General features: G+C 41.5%; 1 protein-coding gene across 1 annotated transcript in view; it reads right to left on the bottom strand.

Annotated features, from left to right (window-relative positions):
* Positions 1-770: 770 nt before the first annotated feature.
* Positions 771-19,329, bottom strand: part of LOC124540385 (protein MON2 homolog) — a 41,446-nt gene continuing 22,887 nt past the window's right edge. The window contains exons 22-40 of the mRNA XM_047117886.1: positions 19,165-19,275; positions 18,181-18,356; positions 17,063-17,225; positions 16,511-16,649; positions 14,841-14,983; positions 14,056-14,163; positions 6,348-6,482; positions 5,698-5,839; positions 5,458-5,560; positions 5,225-5,369; positions 4,969-5,133; positions 4,371-4,481; positions 4,135-4,238; positions 3,252-3,430; positions 3,028-3,141; positions 2,792-2,891; positions 2,139-2,251; positions 1,446-1,615; positions 771-1,048 (exon numbers count right to left, since the gene is read on the bottom strand). Coding sequence (XP_046973842.1) covers positions 1,488-1,615; positions 2,139-2,251; positions 2,792-2,891; positions 3,028-3,141; positions 3,252-3,430; positions 4,135-4,238; positions 4,371-4,481; positions 4,969-5,133; positions 5,225-5,369; positions 5,458-5,560; positions 5,698-5,839; positions 6,348-6,482; positions 14,056-14,163; positions 14,841-14,983; positions 16,511-16,649; positions 17,063-17,225; positions 18,181-18,356; positions 19,165-19,275 — 2,379 coding nt within the window. The 3' untranslated portion in view covers positions 771-1,048; positions 1,446-1,487. The remainder of the gene's footprint in view (positions 1,049-1,445; positions 1,616-2,138; positions 2,252-2,791; positions 2,892-3,027; positions 3,142-3,251; positions 3,431-4,134; positions 4,239-4,370; positions 4,482-4,968; positions 5,134-5,224; positions 5,370-5,457; positions 5,561-5,697; positions 5,840-6,347; positions 6,483-14,055; positions 14,164-14,840; positions 14,984-16,510; positions 16,650-17,062; positions 17,226-18,180; positions 18,357-19,164; positions 19,276-19,329) is intronic.

Genomic DNA, 19,329 nt, shown 5'->3' with positions numbered 1-19,329 from the left:
AAAACTTAAACAAAAGAGATCCCTGATATTTGACAATAATCAATGTTCATTTGTTTGTAATAATTTATTCCGCAAACTTGTTGATTTATAAAAGGTGATTTGACAACACTTATTATTTAGCTAAATTTATTTTCAATGATTTTAGATGTATGCGAGTGTGGCTGTACCGTCGGCACGTACAATATTTTAAAATAAATAAAATATATATACAAATAAAATGATTAGTGGATTGTGTATTTAAAGTTGCTGAAATAAAACTGATTCCACTGGTTTATAATTTTTTTGTAGATGAATTTTAGTTGCCTATTCCGACGTTGTTTGGTTAAAAATCATACAAATAGGAAAGCGCCTTCCTTTTACTCTCAAAACAATAAAATTTCTAGAAAAATGTTTTAGATGTGAGATTTCCAGAATCACTAGCATTTGATTAAGAGTTAGGAGAAACGATTTTATCATTATAGTTGAGAGTAAACGTGGGAAATTGGGAATATCATCAAAACTATGTAATTTTTACTGATCATTTGATTGTGGATCATGATTTCGTCTGTCAGCGACTACAATACTATTATTGCTATTTAGTTAAAACATAAATTAATAGTTGTTTTAAGGAAAATTTTAGTGTTAAATTAATGTACATCAAATAAATTATTGGTTTCTTATTTATTGTATTTAAATGATCTGTTTAACGAGTTTTGTACAATTTTTTTTACTGTCGTTGTATCAAAGAGTATTTTTATTAAAAAACAACCATATTTTTCCATTTACAAATATAAATAACGATTAAAAATATAATCCATAAATATGAGTCGTATGAATATTTTATTGCTAACTAAATTAAACATATGACACTGTTATTAAAATAGTTTACATTAATTTTCAAATCATATAAATCTGTCGAATAAATAATTTCAGTCTATACAATGAGAAAATAATGAACAACTTTCTACCTTATATCTTCAGCGATAAGGTTCAAAATTTATCTATCAACAATGTTTAACGCTTTATATATTACATACTACGTTGTCACGGGGACATCTTTGACACGAAACTGAAAAAATTAAAATATATTATTACTCAAAAATCAATGGTAAAGTATAAAATGTTTCAATATTTTTTTATATTAAGTAAACAGAGAAACATAATAAAGATGATTTTTTATGGCAAATAATCACTTTTATCTGGTAATACTGACAATATCAGAGGTATTAGTCACTCAGTTGACACTGGCTTTTCTTAATTCTCAGCGAGTAACTATGTGCACCCCTTTACTGGATCGATTCGTCTTTGTTTACTGTTCGCATTTCAAAAGCTACTATGGGCTTGTAACGAGTAATAGGGTAATATATGAACATGAGATAGTAGTGCTTTAACAGAAAACGTCAATGAGGGAATTCCCCTATCGGCGAGCAAAGCTGGCGGGGGGGGGGGGGCGGTTCGCGACGCACCGTGGGCGCGCTCTACACGCGCGCGGTGTAGAGCAGTCGGCGCTAGAGCGCGGGCGGCGGCGCCAGCAGCGCGCCGAACTGCAGCAGCGCCTCGCGCAGCGCCGCGCCCGCGCCGCCCGCGCCGCACACGCGCGCGCCGCCCGCCAGCCGCACCAGCGACGGGTACACGTCTGCGGGCACGGTATGCTTACACATATAATGACATATGACTATGTTTTTTCGTTTATAATTTCAAATGATAAAGCAAAACTTGCAGACTTTCTTGGTGGTAGGGCTTTGTGCAAGCCCGTCTGGGTAGGTACCACCCACTCATCAGATATTCCACCGCCAAACAACAGTACTCAGTATTGTTGTGTTCCGGTTTGAAGGGTGAGTGAGCCAGTGTAACTACAGGCACAAAGGATATAGCATCTTAGTTCCCAAGGTTGGTGGCGCATTGACGATGTAAGAAATAGTTAATATTTCTTACAGCGTCATTGTCTATGGGTGATGGTGACCAATTACCATCAGGTGGTCCATATGCTCGTCCACCAACCTATTCCATAAAATAAAAATAAAAAAATAGTCAGACAGTGATCCATCAAGAAAAATTTAAAATCAAATTGAAGTATTAGAGTAACAATTGTTCAGGCGAGACTATGGTGCATTAGCACGATTGGATAAGTCGAAGTAGCTCCGTTAAGGTGCACGTACCGATGAGCTTGGTCCAGGCGGCGCGGTCGACGCGCGCGGGCGGCGCGCGGCGCATGGCGGCGGCCAGCGCGGCCACGGCGCGCAGCACGAACGACACCTCCGACGCCTGCTGCCTGCGACGGGACACTACGCTCAGCGGGGGTGCACACTCGGCTCAGTGGTTAGTTGCGAGCAAAACGCTATTTACCGTTTTCAACCGACTTCCAAAAGGAGGAGGTTATCAATTCGTCTGTATATATATATATTTTTTTTTTATGTTTATTAAAGACAAAAACATATTTGTTAAAGTATACTCGTATTGGTTTTTGATAGATATTCGTAGGGTTTATGTAGGGTTTTATTGGCTGACACCGGTTCCAAATATACCAATAACTATAACTACATGATATAATCGTTAATCGACTTTTAAGTAGTCTAATATTTTTCATTTCATTTAACTTAGGAAGACTCTAAAAATATGTTGAATACGCAATTATTTTACTTTTTCGTGCATATTCATTTGTTTTAAAATAGTGTTTTGTTTGAAGTCGGTTTTTCTTTTTGTTAAAATTTTTATTTATTTATTATTTTGTCCATACAATTTTTAAAATTATATTATGAAAGCATATTGAGATGAGTGATTAGTGCGACTGATCACGAGCTATCATATGTACCTGGGCAACGGTTCCGAGCTGTCCTCTTCTTTATTATACCTGGATATGACTTCTTGAAAGCGATCTAGTAGTGGCATTATTGCTAATGGGTCATTTTCATCTGTAGAAAAAAAACGTATTTAATTAGATGTAACAAGTCTTTATTGCATATTGCAAAATATTTTAATTTCAATGTTATTAAAATGAGTTAAATAAATATGTATTTTTTGATCTATAAGATATCGTTGTATATTTACTCTCAGCGGCAGTTATGGAATCCATGTCTTCAAGCATCGAGAATTGCAAAAGCGTTTCGAAGCAAGTCCTAGCGAACTCCTCCCTCTCTTTTAGTTCCTGCTCGTTCTCTATTCAAGAAATATATTAATATCATAATTAGTGGTCAACTGTACTACTGGTAAAAAGCAAAGGTGATCGTTCACAATAATTATCAGCACGAGTTATGACTCTATTAGGTACTCACGCTGCGCGTGGTGCGCGGTGTGCGCGGTGTGCGCGGTGTGCGCGTGGTGGTGCAGCGAGCCGGCGCGCACGAGCGCGAGCAAACGGCGCGCGGCGGGCGCGGGCGCGCGGGGCGCGGCGCGCAGCACCTCGTCGCGCACCACGCCCACCACCTCGCGCGCCTGCGCCGTGCCGCCCACTCTGCACGGGTTTAAATAATATAATATATATGTCGGAGACGGTCATGAATTCCTTAGCGTAACGAAGCGCGGCACGAATCCCGCGAGGCGGCAGCACTATCGTGACGTCACGACGCGACTAACTTCGTGCTACGACGGAGCCTGCCCGGTGGAGGCGCTCAGAGAGGACTCACTTACGATTCCGCTCTCGTGAAGACCAGTACCTCCATCCTAGGAACTGTCATTCGCTTCGTTGCCAAGTGTGAAACAGTGTGATACTGAATTAGTGTGTTAAGTACTTTAAACGTAGAATAAACGTGTTCCTGTATTCGCGGTTTCCTCTTTGCTCGATCACCCTAGTAATACGCCCCTATGATGTCTTACGATCGTACTGATGTCGCTGGCAATCCGACATATATATATATATATATGAGACATCACATACATTACTTTGATCCCAATATAAGTAGCTAAAGCACTTGTGTTATGGAAATCAGAAGTAACGACGGTACCACAAACACCCAGACCCAAGACAACATAGAAAGCTAATGATAATCCACATTGACTCGGCCGGGAATCGAACCCGGGACCTCGGAGTGGCGTGGTCATGAAAACCGGTGTACACACTACTCGACCACGGAGGTCGTCGTATCGTTATATCGTACGTTATGTTCTGTAACACAACGTTAAGTATTAGTCTATGATAATTATAAATTAATCACTCACGGCGGCTCAAACATAAATGTCTCCAAAACGGTGGGCAGTATCTCCCAAAACTCAGCGTACTCATCGGGGTTTTCTCTCGCCAGAGGCAATCCGGTCGCTAGCACCTAAGCGGGGAACGAACGAGGGTTAGATATTCAAAGGACATAATTTTATAAAAAAAAAAAATTTAAATGATAATATATAAGATGATCTATCAAGTGTCAAAGAAGTTATGATGTGTTAAACGAGCACTGCACCTGCAACAGTAAGGAGGCGATCTGCGTGGGCTCGTCAGGTTGGTCTCGCTCCCTGTCGCTGTTCCGGCGTCTCTTGTCCGGTGAACACTTCTTGACCGCTGTGTGAAGAGCCTTCGACGAGTTTAACATTAGTAAACTTTATTCAAAACGTTTGTCACTGTTTATAACGAGATGTATATAAACCAGACAACAATATACTCATAATTATAGGTACCAGGATTTAAGGTCCGATACCATTGTCTCGTAAATTCAAATCGTTTATAAAAAATACATTGGTGAAAAAGGCGTATTATTCGATACAAGATTTTGTAGATGATAAAAAAGCGTGGAATTAATACCCGTTGACTTCCAGGCAGGATATATTAATTTAATAATTGTATTAACTTAAAAATTAACTAACATGACTGTATTTTTTTAAATGTTGAAAAAGAGTAACCACTGAGTTTCTTGCCGGTTCTTCTCGGTAGAATATACTTTCCGAACCGGTGGTAGCTTCACTTAATTGTTAAATGACGATTCTAAAGTGCTTGTAAAAGCCCACTTGAATAAAGTTTATTTTGATTTTGATTGAAAAGTGTCGAATATGTGAAGGCGTTACCTGCAGCAGGCGCGGCGCGTGTTGCGCGCTGGGCCCGGGCGCGGCGCGGTACAGGCGCGCGGCGGCGGCCAGGCAGCGAGCCGAGCCCGCCTGCTCCGCCGCGCCCGCCAGCGCGATCAGCGCCGAGAACAGCGCGCCCAGCAGCTCGTGCCGCGACAGCGCCTCCTGCCGTACACATACACGCGACACGCGTCGCCGTCAGTGCGGGCTCAGGCGCGGGGCGCCGGGGGGGGGGGGTTGTCGGTGTCTCACCCACCTTGTGCACGGTGTCGAGGCAGTGCAGCGCGTGCAGGCTGACGGGCGCGCCGCTGCCGAGCCCGTCCAGCGCGGAGGCCGAGGGCTCCACGCTGCACACGTTCGACAGGCACTCGCCGAGCTTCTGCACGTCCTCGGCCGTGAATCTGCACGAGTGGAGTACTTGTATGAAACTTCGTGCCAAACTTAAGCAACCGAATGAAAGTGTGCATTTGTGAACGTCAAAGTTCTTACGTAGGTCGTATGTGTTGGAAGATCAGTGGAAAGATCTGCACCAGTGTGGTGAGGAAGTTCAGCGACGGCGCATACAGCTCTACCGGCTTCCCGTCCTCTGATGCTGAATTAAAAATGTTTAGCACATTTAGATTCATATATTAAATCCACTATATAAAACTCATATATTAAGAGAATAATTAATATAGCGAATCAGAAAACATTTAATTTACAATATGTATGCGTATATTTATTTCATACCAGGCGGTGGTCCACCGAGGCCGGACGCGATAGTGGTCCATGCGGCCCACGCGGCCGGCCACACTCGCCGGGGAGCTTCGCCCTCAACGCGACCCGCAGCCGATACCACTTCTTGGAACGACTTCAATGCTGCTACTGACACCTGCGTTACAACGTTATCAATAAATATTTAACCGTTTTTAAAGTGCCATGTCACTTAAGATTACACCATGTCAGACAACATTTCAATTTATAAGAATAATTCAGTGATGCTTGCTATAATAAACTATTTGACAATACGAAAAATAAATTGCGAATGATTGCAATCAGTGTATATTATGAGTTATCTACTAACGAAAGTTGATAGTTCGAAATACGCTATTATATATATCATATATAATATGATTTTTTTCGGCAAATATGTACTAGAAATAAAAAACACAACTTTTACTGGGTTCCTTAACTTCTACTAAATAATATAAAATTGATTTTAAAAACCAGTTCAAATAGCCTATTTCAAACCGCGATCTTCGGCTACCGTTATTATGGAATTAGGATAGCTTATTTCTTTTTATTTATTATTTTTTTAAGAGCAATTTTATTAATGGAGGTTTAATTTCTAAAACTTTGATTTAATCTTGAGACTTACTACAACAAGTTGTTCAACTGACCTCATGACTCCTGCGCAAGGCGAAGTCAGTGATATAGTCAAGCAACGCGGTCCAGGATCTGTTGAAGTCGCCCACTGTGGTCAGCAGTTGGAAACGAGAATGGAACACCCTCGATACGCCAGACAGTGTCAACACCTGTAAAATAGAGATGAAATTTTAAACAAGACAGATAAAATAGGGAAACAAACAATTAGCTTGTGATAAAAAATATGCATGGATGAATAATTATGGAAAGAGCTTTCATAAAATCTTATGCAATTTTATTTATATATGAAAATGAAAGATTATCTTTCATTTTCATATATAAATAAAAACAATGAATTAATTCATATTTGTATGTATTCACATTCCTATATAACTACGAATCGGTGATAGTCTTACATTTTAATAATTTTATAAATGACGATTCAAGTTGTTTGTGAGAAACTTAAAAGTTATAATAATATACAAATTTTACCTAAAAAATAAAATTTTTATTATGTTTCCTGGGACGACTGAAGTCCATTATGAGAGAGTACATTGTACTTGTTCCGCCGCTAGCCGCCAGAGGTCTCCGTTTTCCCTCCAAAAATGACTGCTCAGTGGCGCCCTCAACTTTCTTAGCGATGTTTCGTTCCACAAGCCGCCATATTTTTTCGTCATTGGGAGTTCATAATGATGATGGCTCACCAGGAAGACATCACCTGGACTTCAGACGTCCCAGGAAACATAATAAAAATTTTATTTTTTAGGTAAAATTTGTATATTATGTGTTCCGTTTGACGTCTGAAGTCCATTATGAGAGACTTGTTTGTTATCTCCTGGTGGCTTGTGGATGAAATTTTATTAAAAAATAAACAACGCAACAATGTGGTAATGGTTGCTTATATTAAAAATATAATGTATGATTACAAAGAAAAATTAAATTTACACTTAATTGAACAAAATTAAATAATTAAGTCAGAAGCGTAGCGTGCCTTAGCGGGGCCCCGTATAAAAATTTGTCTGGGGGCCCTTAGGAAGGGTAAAGATTTCTCAAAAAAAATGCATAAAATTAATAGAAATATTTATGGTGCGTTGCCGGCCTTTAAGGAAGGAGTAGGTTTTTTTAAGATTCCGAAGTCGTATCGGTTCGGAAAAACCGTCGGTGAAAGCTGGTTCAACAGACAATTTTGTACCTTGCACACTAAGGTACAAATTTGTCTTAAAAATCGCGCTGATGTGTATTTTTAAACATCAAGGTGGTGCGTGTGAAGCTTTGAATTTTAACGAGATGTCCGAGGGTGATATTTGAATAAATCCTCGGAATATTTCCCTTGGAAAATTCGGTAGGAGGTGCACAATGATCCAACATCTCTACGCAAAGCCAAAGAAACAAGCAGGTCCGAAAAGGCTTGATAGTCTGTAATTCGAGCCGCTCTGCGTTGTATACGGTCAAATGGAAGGAGCTGGTAATGGGGAGCATCCGCCCAGAGGTGAGAGAAGTAATCTATGTGGGGTCGATTTTGCGTCTTGTATAGGGCCGACGTGGAATCCTGTCTTGACTTGCTAAGGGCACCGAGATTTTTTGAAGTCAACTTGGCTTTGCTTCCAGTTGACCGCGGACTGACCGAACCAGGTTTGAATTATCCACGTCAAGTATTCCGATACTAGCTGTGGCGGCTATAGGAAACTTCTGAAATCATGGAGATACGACAAATGGTAATTTTTTAGCAGTAAACGCGCAAATTTTCATCTTTTTGGGGTTGAATGGAAGTTTAGCCGAAGGTCCGTAGCTACTAAGTGAACCGGTGAAGGCAGGGAGTCGGTCCACTTCCCCGCCATCAGATATGTTAATAGAGTAATAAAGCAATCATATATGGACTAAGTTTAGCCGCCCCCAGTCCGAGAATTTGTATAATGAAGACTCGATTTCACACACAAGTTTGTTCCGGTTTTCTCCAGCCGGTGGCCGGTGTATCTGTGTGAGGTATCTACGGCACTGTCATCTTCAAAGCAATGAATTTTACAGTAGTCATTGATATGTAGAAGAATCAGAGTGGGTGATAAACCGCAACCTTGTGGAACACCAGCATTCACCATGTATAACGAATTTAATGCTCCGATCTGCTAAAAGGCTTAATTTCCCGGAAACCCGTTGAAATTATGCGCTAATGCCTCCTCCTTGCTCTCAACTGCTTCTGGCCATCTATGAGTAAAGTAATCTAGAAGATCATCGGCTAAACGCCCCCGACGAAAACGAGAACAAGAAGGTGATGGCTATAGGCCTATAATTAATCGGACGGGTCTGGGCAGTTACCCTTTTTAGGGATCGGATGCACCAAACCAGTCTTTCAGGAGTTACTCAATAAAACATACAGGGTTATTGGTAATTCGACGTATTTTCGTTAGGAGGTGATAGGGGTGACTATTTGCAATGTTTTTAACCCCCATATGCATCATAAAAAAGTGAACCGTTTTTGAGTTATCACGTTTTTTAGTTTTTTTTTTCAAAATTTGTCAAAAATGCAATTTCAAATATTTATTTAAAAAAAAGTATCATTTAAATCAACTTTTGTCTTCTGATTTATAAAAAAAAATAAACACTAGAATTTTTTCAATATTTAAACAATAATTATCGGTCCAAATTTAAAAATGCGGGATGGAAAACGATTTTTTTATTTTGCTTTTTTCCTCAAAAATACCTTAAAAACAAAAAACTTAAAAAAACATCCAATGAAAATAAAATACTAACTTATTTAACTTACTTAATAGAAATTAAATATTAAAATAAAATTTAGAAACCTCACAAAGAAGTCCCTGAAAGGCGAGTTATATATACGATAACGGCGACTTTTCTTGACTTAGCAAAAAAAATTCGGGGGGGGGGTTTGAACCCCCAAAAACCTCTACCTCTACCTCTACCCACAAACCTACTACTACCATGGGTGTACTGTCGTCTGCATAGCAGTGAATGTTCCCATTTAGTTATAGTTGATGATGACTTTAGTTTTTCTAAAGTTTCTGCTTCTATGGACAATGAGTCCAATGAGAACTTTGCTTCAGCAGTAGAGCTCTCATTAGATATCGCTCGTCACCCGTCGCTCGCGCACAGTGTGTAGAGGTCATTACGCGGGAATAAGAGAAATCGTTTTTTTTTTTTACTTTTGTCATTTGTGAAATAAAAAAAGAAGTTGGGAAAATTTTATTAATTTTTGCTTACGCTAGTTGGGGGCCCCGTGGCCCGGGGGCCCCGTATAATTGATACGGCAGATACGGCGGTAGCTACGCCCCTGAATTAAGTTAATAATAATCAGTGAATTAGTAAGTGATTAATTAGAAGAGAAGAATCGGGATAAGGATTTTTCTGAATCTACAATCATGGCGGATTGAATTGGTTTACAATAGAATTTTCTAAATGTACTTTCGTGTTGCCAGTTAGCATTATTTAGAATATCATTAATATTATACTTTTCCAGCCAGTTCAAGGATGAAACCGCCGATCTGAAGCTACCTGGTGAAGCTTGGATGCCAGCTTCAGATAAAACTTTCTTTACCCAGCCACCAATTATAGTCGGTGTGGCTGGCTTCACGACGCCTCTAGTAGTAATAAAAAGATTTGATATAGACCCTCTCGAGCTTCCTGATATTTCTTTTAGAGTTCTTACCCAAAATACCGGATCAATATTTCTTTCAGGTGCAGCTGAGAGTATCCAGTCTGATTGACAATGTGATCTGGAATCTGTTTTCGACCCAAACGAAGGTGTTAGAGTGATTGAGTCTGAATTGTCCACGAAATGATTTGCATCACAATGTAAAAGGGTCAGATCGTGCACCCTACGCCCCGATGCTAACAACAAAAGCGTGGCGGTGTGTTTCGAAACCTCGTAAAGGCTAGTAGGATCTGGGTTAACGAGTTTTAGATGCCTGATGACTATTCTTGCATCCCAAATAGGGATCTTGGGCGCAGGAGGTTTTGCTATGGAGATAGCTTTTAGCACGTGCTTAACTATGTGGCTGGAGGAAATCTTCGCGGTGGAGATAGTCTCACAGATTGTTGATATTGCGCTCTTATGCACTGATATGGTACGATAAGCTAAATTATCTTTTATGTGTAGGTGGGCTAAGTAGCGTGCGACCTCGGCTGGCGTGGGCATACGCAGATCGATGCCACTGCTTTTACACCAGCGCGACCACTTCGTCCATATCGGGATGTAAGTTTTAAATGTGGAACCGCGCCAGCAGGATGACAAAAGCTGTCTCTCTTCCACAGACCAGTTGTGGGTCAACGAATCCCACCCAAAATGAGCCAAGCTTCCAGGTTCAGTCTGTCCACTTGAGCCGGTGGACGCCCTGTGGATGTGTCTATGAGATTTGTCTCCAAGTCCTGAATCTTCCTCGGTCGAGTCAGTGATCTGTTTTTGAGGTCTGGGCGCCAAAATGGTTTCTTCCACTTGGGCGTTATTATTATAAATCTGCCTGATGCTGAGTTGAGATGATGGAGCACTCGAGGCAGGAGGCTGGGTGGGCAGAAAATCCAGGCCAGATCGTAATGCCAGTGCCTGCTGAAAGCCTCGTGAAAGCAAGCGTTCGAGTCTGCCAAGTCTAATGAGACATATGTTGGAACAACATGTGCGAGATTTGACGCAAATAGGTCGATTACGGGTGTTCTCCAAACGCCGAAAATCTTTTCTGTAGCCTCGGGCAATAGATGCCACTCGGGAGCGACGCGCTTGCGCGAGAGGTGGTCGGCTTCCGTATTATAAACTCCCGGGAGGTGGTGTGGGAGGAGTACAATGTTGAGGCTGTCCACTAAAGTCAGCAGAACCTTGGTCAGCTCTAAGAGAGGCCCTGACCTGGTTCCGCCTTCGTTTCTTATGAAGGCTATCACAGTCCGGTTGTCGCTCTGCAGGATCACAGTCGAGTCTTTCAAATTCCTTGTTTCGGCTGATATTGCAGCGATCACTGCATACATTTCTTTCATGTTGCAATGCCAACTTTGCTGTTGCCGAGTCCAAGCACCCTGTAATCTCTTGCTGTTGGCTAGAGCTCCCCATTGTATATCGGATGCGTCCGTAACGATGTAATTCGTTGTCATCATCTCGTGATGGATTGGAGTCACTTGATGTATGTTGTCCAACCACCATTCCAAATCTTGATGGACTTCCTTCGAGAACTTCATTGGGGCTCGAGGGTTCAGACGAAGCTTGTTCTGTGGCGTTGCAAAGTTCGGCAATGCAACCTTCCCCGGTGGGTGATGAAGGTTGCAAAGTTGAGATACCCTAAGAGGCGTTGAGCCTGCTTGACGGTCCAATTGCCTGTTGCAAGCCGAGCTTGAATGTACTGACCCACTTTTGAGACCTTTTCTTGGGGAAGGGACTTGGTGTTGATTTGTGTGTCCCAATTTATACCCAGAAATTCTATTGACCTCGTCGGAGTGAGGATGGATTTTTCCAAGTTGACATACCATCCGAGACTGGTTAGGAATTTGATAGCAATTTTTATTTGGGCTTCCAGCTGTTCCCTGGACTGATGAGCTAGGAGGTAGTCGTCCAGGTAGACAATTAGACGGAGTTCTTGCTTTCGTAGCTTTTCTGCAGTCCAGTTCGTTAGGGATGCGAACATTTTTGGTGCCGCCGCTAAGCCGAACGGGAGGCAGGTCATCTGCCACAATTTGCCTTCGTAGCTGATGCGTAGGTAGCGCCTGTGCTGTACTTTGATAGGCAAGTGGTAATAGGCTTGGCTGAGATCTAGCTTGGCCATCCAGTCTCCTGATTGAAGGAAGTTGGGGGTCTGATGGTGATTTATCAAGTTGAAATGTTTTGGTGTCAGGTATCGATTTAGGGCTTTCAGATTGAAAATTACTCGATTTTTTCCATTGCTCTTTGTTATGATGAACAACGGGGAAATGAAACTTGGGGTAGGGGGTGCAGGCTCTAGAACACGAGTTTGAATCATCTTCTGTAACTCGATTGACATTAACGTCGATTTTGGAGTCTGGTATTCCGTCAAAACTTCTTTTGTTGGAAGAATTAATGGTGGCGCTTGGTTGAAAGGAATGCGGGCACCAGATACCATTTTTAATATAGCCTGTGGAGGATTCAAGGCGGCCCACTTCTTTTGAAAGAGCCTTAGACACCCCCCCGTAAAACCACTCGAGTCATTTACTTTTAAAGTTTTGTTTACTTTGCTTGTGGCTTTTATGTCCTCCCTTTTGGCGTTGACGGGCTAGAGGACACAGGCCGAGAAACCGTAGAAGTTGTTGATGCGGCATATTGTTTGTGTAGCTTGTCCACCCCCCCTATTTTTTGCACATACGCAGATAAAGCCTCAGGGTTGAACATATATTCGGCCGAGGGAGGTATTTTCTCTATGTCTTCTCGAACGTACGTACCTTTAATAGCCTTGACAATAGCACGACGACGAAGTTCCAACACCTCTGCACGTTTTCCGCAAATTATTTGAAAAATATCGTGTATTACGCTTTTATAGGGCGAATCGGTTCCGAAAAGTTCTTTCAGTTTCTCATAAATGGATGACGGAGAGAGCTGAGATTGGTTTACCGCCGACCAATCAATGAGAGATTGTAAAGCTTCATTTACGGACTAATTTTGAGCCATAACAGCATTGGACAACGCTGCAAAACTCCGCTCCATTTGAAACCATCGCAATGGAGCCTTAGGATCATCAAACTTTCGCAATTCCTCGTTCACTTTTAGTTCCATGAAGCCCGGGAACGCGACGTACTTCTTTTGAGTTTCGGTATAGCGTACAGAGTTCCAGTCTTCAGAATCCAAACGTTGTACCGACATCATTTTAGCTACGCGTTCGTTATTGGCTCTTGCAATTGTGGGTTCTTTGATAGTAAGATCCAACTTCGCTATATCACCTACCACTAACTTATTAATATTTGCGGGTAGGTCACTGCCGCGACTGTCAGGAATAGGTTTAACGAGAAAAGGTGTCGATCTTTCCTCTAATGCAGGTTGTGAGGGTATTACTGCCCTAGGTGTTTGCGCAGCACCCGGTTGCATAATATTTTAGATGTAACTCACCAGATGTTGCGAGAGGGCCTCAAACCTTTGATGCAATTCGTCGTCTTCCACCGTAGAGCCCGAAACGCAGCTGCGGGAGCCGCGCGAGCAGCGCGAGCGGCGCGTGCGGCGTGAGCGGCGCACGCGCTTCGGTGTAGGCTGTGACTCCTTACTCACAACACTTTCGTCACTATCACTGTCACTAGGGCTCGATGAACGTCTAGAACGAACAGTCAAACGCGTGGTGCCCAGAGCACCTTCCGACATTGTATCGTTAACGATACCGGCGCGAGAATCCGAAATCGAGCTAAGACGACGCTTTCGCGAATTTGCAGTCACGTTTTCTTGGTCGTTAGTTTCCATAATAATCACGACCACGAAATAGGAAAAACGAAAACAGAACTTTTTACTTCTCAAAAGTTCAAAATAATTTATAGACAAATTTCGATAAGCAGCTTTAGCACGCGGTTCGAAGAACAACGCAACAATGACGAAAAAATATGGCGGCTTGTGGAACGAAACATCGCTAAGAAAGTTGAGGGCGCCACTGAGCAGTCATTTTTGGAGGGAAAACGGAGACCTCTGGCGGCTAGCGGCGGAACAAGTACAATGTACTCTCTCATAATGGACTTCAGTCGTCAAACGGAACACATAATAATTTCTATTACTTCTTTTTCTTATTTTTTTAGAAATATAATGTAATTATGTCAACATACTTGCGTCTCGGCCCATTGTTTCTGCGCTGTGTTCCTCGTGTGATGGATAAGTATGTGCTCGCCAGTGTCCACCTTCTCAGAACTGGCAATGTTAGATTGCTTTTGGACCTTAAAAAAGAAAAAAGAGTTTGATGATTAGTTTAATACAAACTTTATATAAATATTAAAATGTATAAATGGTAAATATATTTATACTTGATAATAATAAGATTCCAAAAAAACTATGTGTATATATTATACATAGTCTAGCAAATATAGTCAGTTAAGATTGAGTTGAGCCACTGACTTTCTGTTTATTTATCTCCTGTACAACAGCGAGAGAATATGGGAAGGACCTTTTGGGGATCTACTTTATAGCGGGAAATTGTTTTACAATGCTTTTTTTCAATCTATCGTGAAACTGCAAACGGCTTTTCAGGGCACTAATTCAATACCAAAGCTTACTGTTAGAGAGTAGTAGAACGAGGATATTGTTTTTTTATGGAATAGGTTGGCAGACAAGCATATGTGCCACCTGATGTAAGTGGTAAGTGGTCACCATCACCCACAGATAATGAAGCTGTAAGAAATATTAACTATTAATTACATCCCCAATGCGCCACCAACTTTGGGAACTAAGATGTTATGTCCCTTGTGACTGTAGTTACACTGGCTCACTCACATTTCAAACCGGAATACAACAATACTGCGTACTGTTGTTTAGCGGTAGAATATCTGATGAGTGGGTACCTACCCAGGCGGGCTTGCGCAAAGCCCTACCACCACGTAAATAAAACGTATCCGACCTGGTCGAGCATGGGGAAGAGCACGGCGAGCAGCGCGCGCCAGGCGGGCTTGCTGAGCAGCGTGCCGTGCGCGCCGATGCAGCTGAACAGCGTCTGGCTCGCCGCGCGACGCACGGGCGCGCGCGCCTCCGTGCACAGCTCGCCTGCAGCACAAAGTCATGTCTCACATAACAGTAACGCATTGTGTTAATTAAATTGACTATAATATGCATAGTACAGTCGGGGTAAGAAGAGGTTCGTCACCTTAAGATCTATTTTTGTGAGCTCAGTATAACCTATTAATCTGTGTTACCGATCGAGAATCACATATTGCGTCGCAAAAATTTGATGTTTAGATTAAAAAGGTACTAAGAGTTTAAGACTTGATAAAGGAATGTATTTGAAAACTGAGAAGGTTTTCTTACTCCGACTTTACATATGTTATTAAGTGTGTACGATTACTTCTGTAAAAAAATTCAGATGTTAAGATAACGGATTTAGTAGGACATGTTGACAGTCGCAAGTACAACGACACGAGGCTCTACAGCGAGTGTCGACACTGCGACATCACCCACCATCCCGAGGAAAATCCACTTTAATCGTAATGCGAGCACTGGGGACTTAAATAACTAAGGTGTATCTTTAATTTTAGATAATTGCTTATTTTTGTTTACTTATTTTTTCTCTTTTTCTAGTTGGAAATATGTATAGTACGACACAAAATAGATGTAGCATCGGAAAATGCAATAGAATGAAAATAAAACCAATTACTGCCGATTAACACAACCAATAGAAATAGCTCCCTATCGCGCCATTCGACGCTATTCGTCGCTATAGATTCACGCGTCGGAGAAAGCAAGTGCATGTAAATCGACGCGTTAAATTGACGAATATATTCGGTCATATGATATTACAAGTTATTACGTTTGTGCAAAGATAATATTCGCATGAGAAATAAATATTGATAATTTGGGCTAGCGTACTCAATTCGGATGTGATCGGTTTTACGAATTTTGCCGATGCGACATCTAAGTTGTGTCTTACTATACAAGCTAGCGCTGTTCCTTCGAGCCGGACAAAATGAACGGGATAGTTAGCACACGTTCACTTTATTCGTCAGATGTTAGATGTCAGGTAGATCGGAGAGCAATCGGGGTTGTCGTCTAGCAAAGAAAACAATATGTTTGTCAAGCCAACCGATACTACGGAGCGTCTTTATTACACTGAAAGTACATATAAAAATGTAATAACATAATGATCGTAACTGAGTCATACGAATTGTGTGAAAGAACGTACAGGCACGTGTACAGCGCTAGCTTGTACACATGTGTTTAATAAAATAGTTTCTTACAATTCTTAACATCTAAGAAAGAAATATTTTTTTTATAATAATAATAAAAATTGGACACATCACATACTTTACTCAGATCCCAATGTAAGTATCTTAATCACTCGTGTTATGGAAAATCAGAAGTAAAGACGGTACCACAAACACCCAGATCATAGACAACACAGAAAATTAATGTACTTTTTTACATACATTCAGCCAGGAATTGAACCCGGGACTTCGGAGTAGCGTACTCATGAAAACCGGCGTACACACTACTCGAGCACAGATTTTACAATGTGAAGTATATTCACGCATGCGTTATGTACGTAGTGGTGCGTGTTGGCATGCGTGCGGTACTCACTGAGGCGGATGTAGAGACACATCCACAGCCGGTCGAGCGGCGGCAGGTCGGGCTGCGCGTCGGGCGCCGCCGCCGCCTCGCTGCTCAGCGCCGCCGACAGCTTGTCGCGGTTGTGGTACAGGTAGTCCGAGATGTTCCACTGCCAACCGGACAGTATTTATTGGAAACGCCAGGTTTTACGTAACCATGGTACCCGTGTTTCATTCTTACAGTAAATTAATGTATATAATGTTCAAAAACGCATTGTCAAATTTAATCTAACACCATTCTTCTATAAAAGCTCGAGTTTCATTAAAAAAAGAAAATTTTGAGTGTTTTTGCGTGTTTTTCTCGCTAGCAACAACTTTTAAAACAATGGTAGCTTAAAAATCATTTAAACATAATCCCTCGCGACTACTATTTTTTAATCTTTGTACTAGAAATTACAATGATGTATATTTTAAAAAATATTTTAGGTGTAACTTTTAGATATTTTTTTGTGGGAATATTTCACTTTTATCTTAAATATATGTACTTAAATCGAATATATTAATAATCGAGGCTTGCACTCACCATCAGGCCCACCGCCGTCAGGCTAATGTTCAACTCTTTGGTCTGCCTGGCGAAGGCGGCTGCGGCGGCCAGCACGCGGCGCAGGCAGCGCGGGCCCGCACAGCCCAGCAAGTCGCCGGCCACCAGCTGCGCGCATTGAAACGCCGAACGGACCAGCTGCTCACTGTGGACAGAACATGTATAGTATGACACAAATTAGATGTAGCATCTGAAAATGCAATAGAATGAAAATAAAATCGATTACTGCCGATTTACACAACCAATAGAAATAGCTCCCTATCGCGCCATTCGACGCTATTCGTCGCTATAGATTCACGCGTCAGAGAGAACAAGCGCATGTAAATCCACGCGTCAAATTGACGAATATATTAGGTCATATGATATTACAAGTTATTACGTTTGTGCAAAGATCATATTTGCATGAGAAATAAATATTGATAATTTGGGATAGCGTACTCAATTCGGGTGTGATCGGTTTTACGAATTTTGCCGATGCGACATCTAAGTTGTGTCGTATTATACGTGAGTAATTAGCCTTAACCTTTATAAATGTAACAATATTATTGTCCAATCGATTTTATGAATTATATTTTTTAGTTTACTATTTTTTAACTAGATGGCGCTAGTAGTACATTGAATCACGCTATCGTTTGGTTTGGTCAAAGGTATATAGTCTTAGTATGGAAAATAAATAAACACCTATACGTTCCGGGAAGTGTGTTTCATTTTAGCATGCATATCACTATCCCTGGCTTTGTAGACACATTAACAATTATTCAATAGTCAATAGTCAATACCAGATTTGGTAGATCTAGATGATAAAAAAGCGTGGAACTAATACCTGTTGACTTCCACGCAGGATTTTTTTAAATAATTGTATTTAACTAACACGACTTTATACATTAAATGTTAAAAAAGAGTAACTACTGAGCTTCTTGCTATCTACTATCTAATTTACTTTCCGAACCGGTGGTAGCTTCACTTAATTGTAAAATGACGATTCAAAAGTGCTTGTAAAAGCCTACTTGAATAACGTTTATTTTGATTTTTGATTTTATGGCAATAAGTTTGCGACGTTCAAGTGAGTTTCCTATATAGAGTGGAAGGAGGTAAGTCACCTGTGGTGGTCGCTGATGGCGGAGATGATCTCCATCATGAGCGGCCAGGCGGCGCCCAGCTGGTCGCCGCGCGAGTGCAGCAGGCGCGCCGCGCACTCCAGCTGGCGCGCGCGCACGTCGCAGTGCCGCACCGCGCACAGCTCTGCCAATGGCTCCAGCACCAGACGCTCGCGCGCCTGACACGCACACACATTTTTTTTTTTTTGTAAACAGTAACGAAGAATAAACTTAAATTTCCACATAAAAAAAAAGTAAAGTAAAGTAACAGCCTGTAAATTTCCCACGGCTGAGATAAGGCCTCCTCTTCTATTCAGGAGAGGGTTTGGAACGTATTCCACCACGCTGTTCCAATGCGGGTTGGTGGAATGCACATGTGGCAGAATTTCGATGAAATTAGACACTTGCAGGTTTCCTCACGATGTTTTCCTTCACCGCCGAGCATGAGATGAATTATAAACACAATTAAGCACATATATATAGTGGTGCTTGCCTGGGTTTGAACCCGCAATCATCGGTTAAGATTCACGCGTTCTAACCACTGGGCCATCTCAGCTCTATATAACCATATAAACATATTGCACGTATCTAAATTTCTACATATTGCTTTAATTTGAATTTATATCCAATTCTTCAACTCATGGTCCGATTTTGGAGCTGCAACACTATACTGCGATCAAATTCGCGTCGCGCGCCCCAAATATGGCAAGGGTCGCCATGAGGGGACTTATGTTATTGAAACGAGTGTATTTGGAAGAAGATGATTTATTACTGATCAATTAGTGCAACGATCTTAATATTTATACGCCATCTGACTTACATACTACTTATTACACTACAATACTCATATCGTACTTATTTCGTGTAAAAAAAATACCACTCTTTTCTCTAATCCAAGTAACACAAAGAATTAAGATAATATTTATTGTTATGGAATCTAGTATGAGTGAACACGGCATTAGAAAGAAATGACCCATGCACACTTACTTCCGTGACGAGGCCGGGGTTATTGTGGTGGTACTGGAAAGCTGCCTGCACGAGGTACGTGATCGCTTCCACGCCCCACTCCCGCATCCTGATATGGGGATGCTGGCACACCTATAGACATTTCACAAATAAATAACATACAATATATAACCAAAATGACGTATA

The sequence above is a fragment of the Vanessa cardui genome, chromosome 25, assembly GCF_905220365.1.
Source record: "Vanessa cardui chromosome 25, ilVanCard2.1, whole genome shotgun sequence".
NCBI classification, from domain to species: domain Eukaryota; kingdom Metazoa; phylum Arthropoda; class Insecta; order Lepidoptera; family Nymphalidae; genus Vanessa; species Vanessa cardui.
The sequence above is the reverse complement of the archived record's forward strand: the minus strand, read 5'-3'. Positions and strand labels throughout refer to the sequence as shown.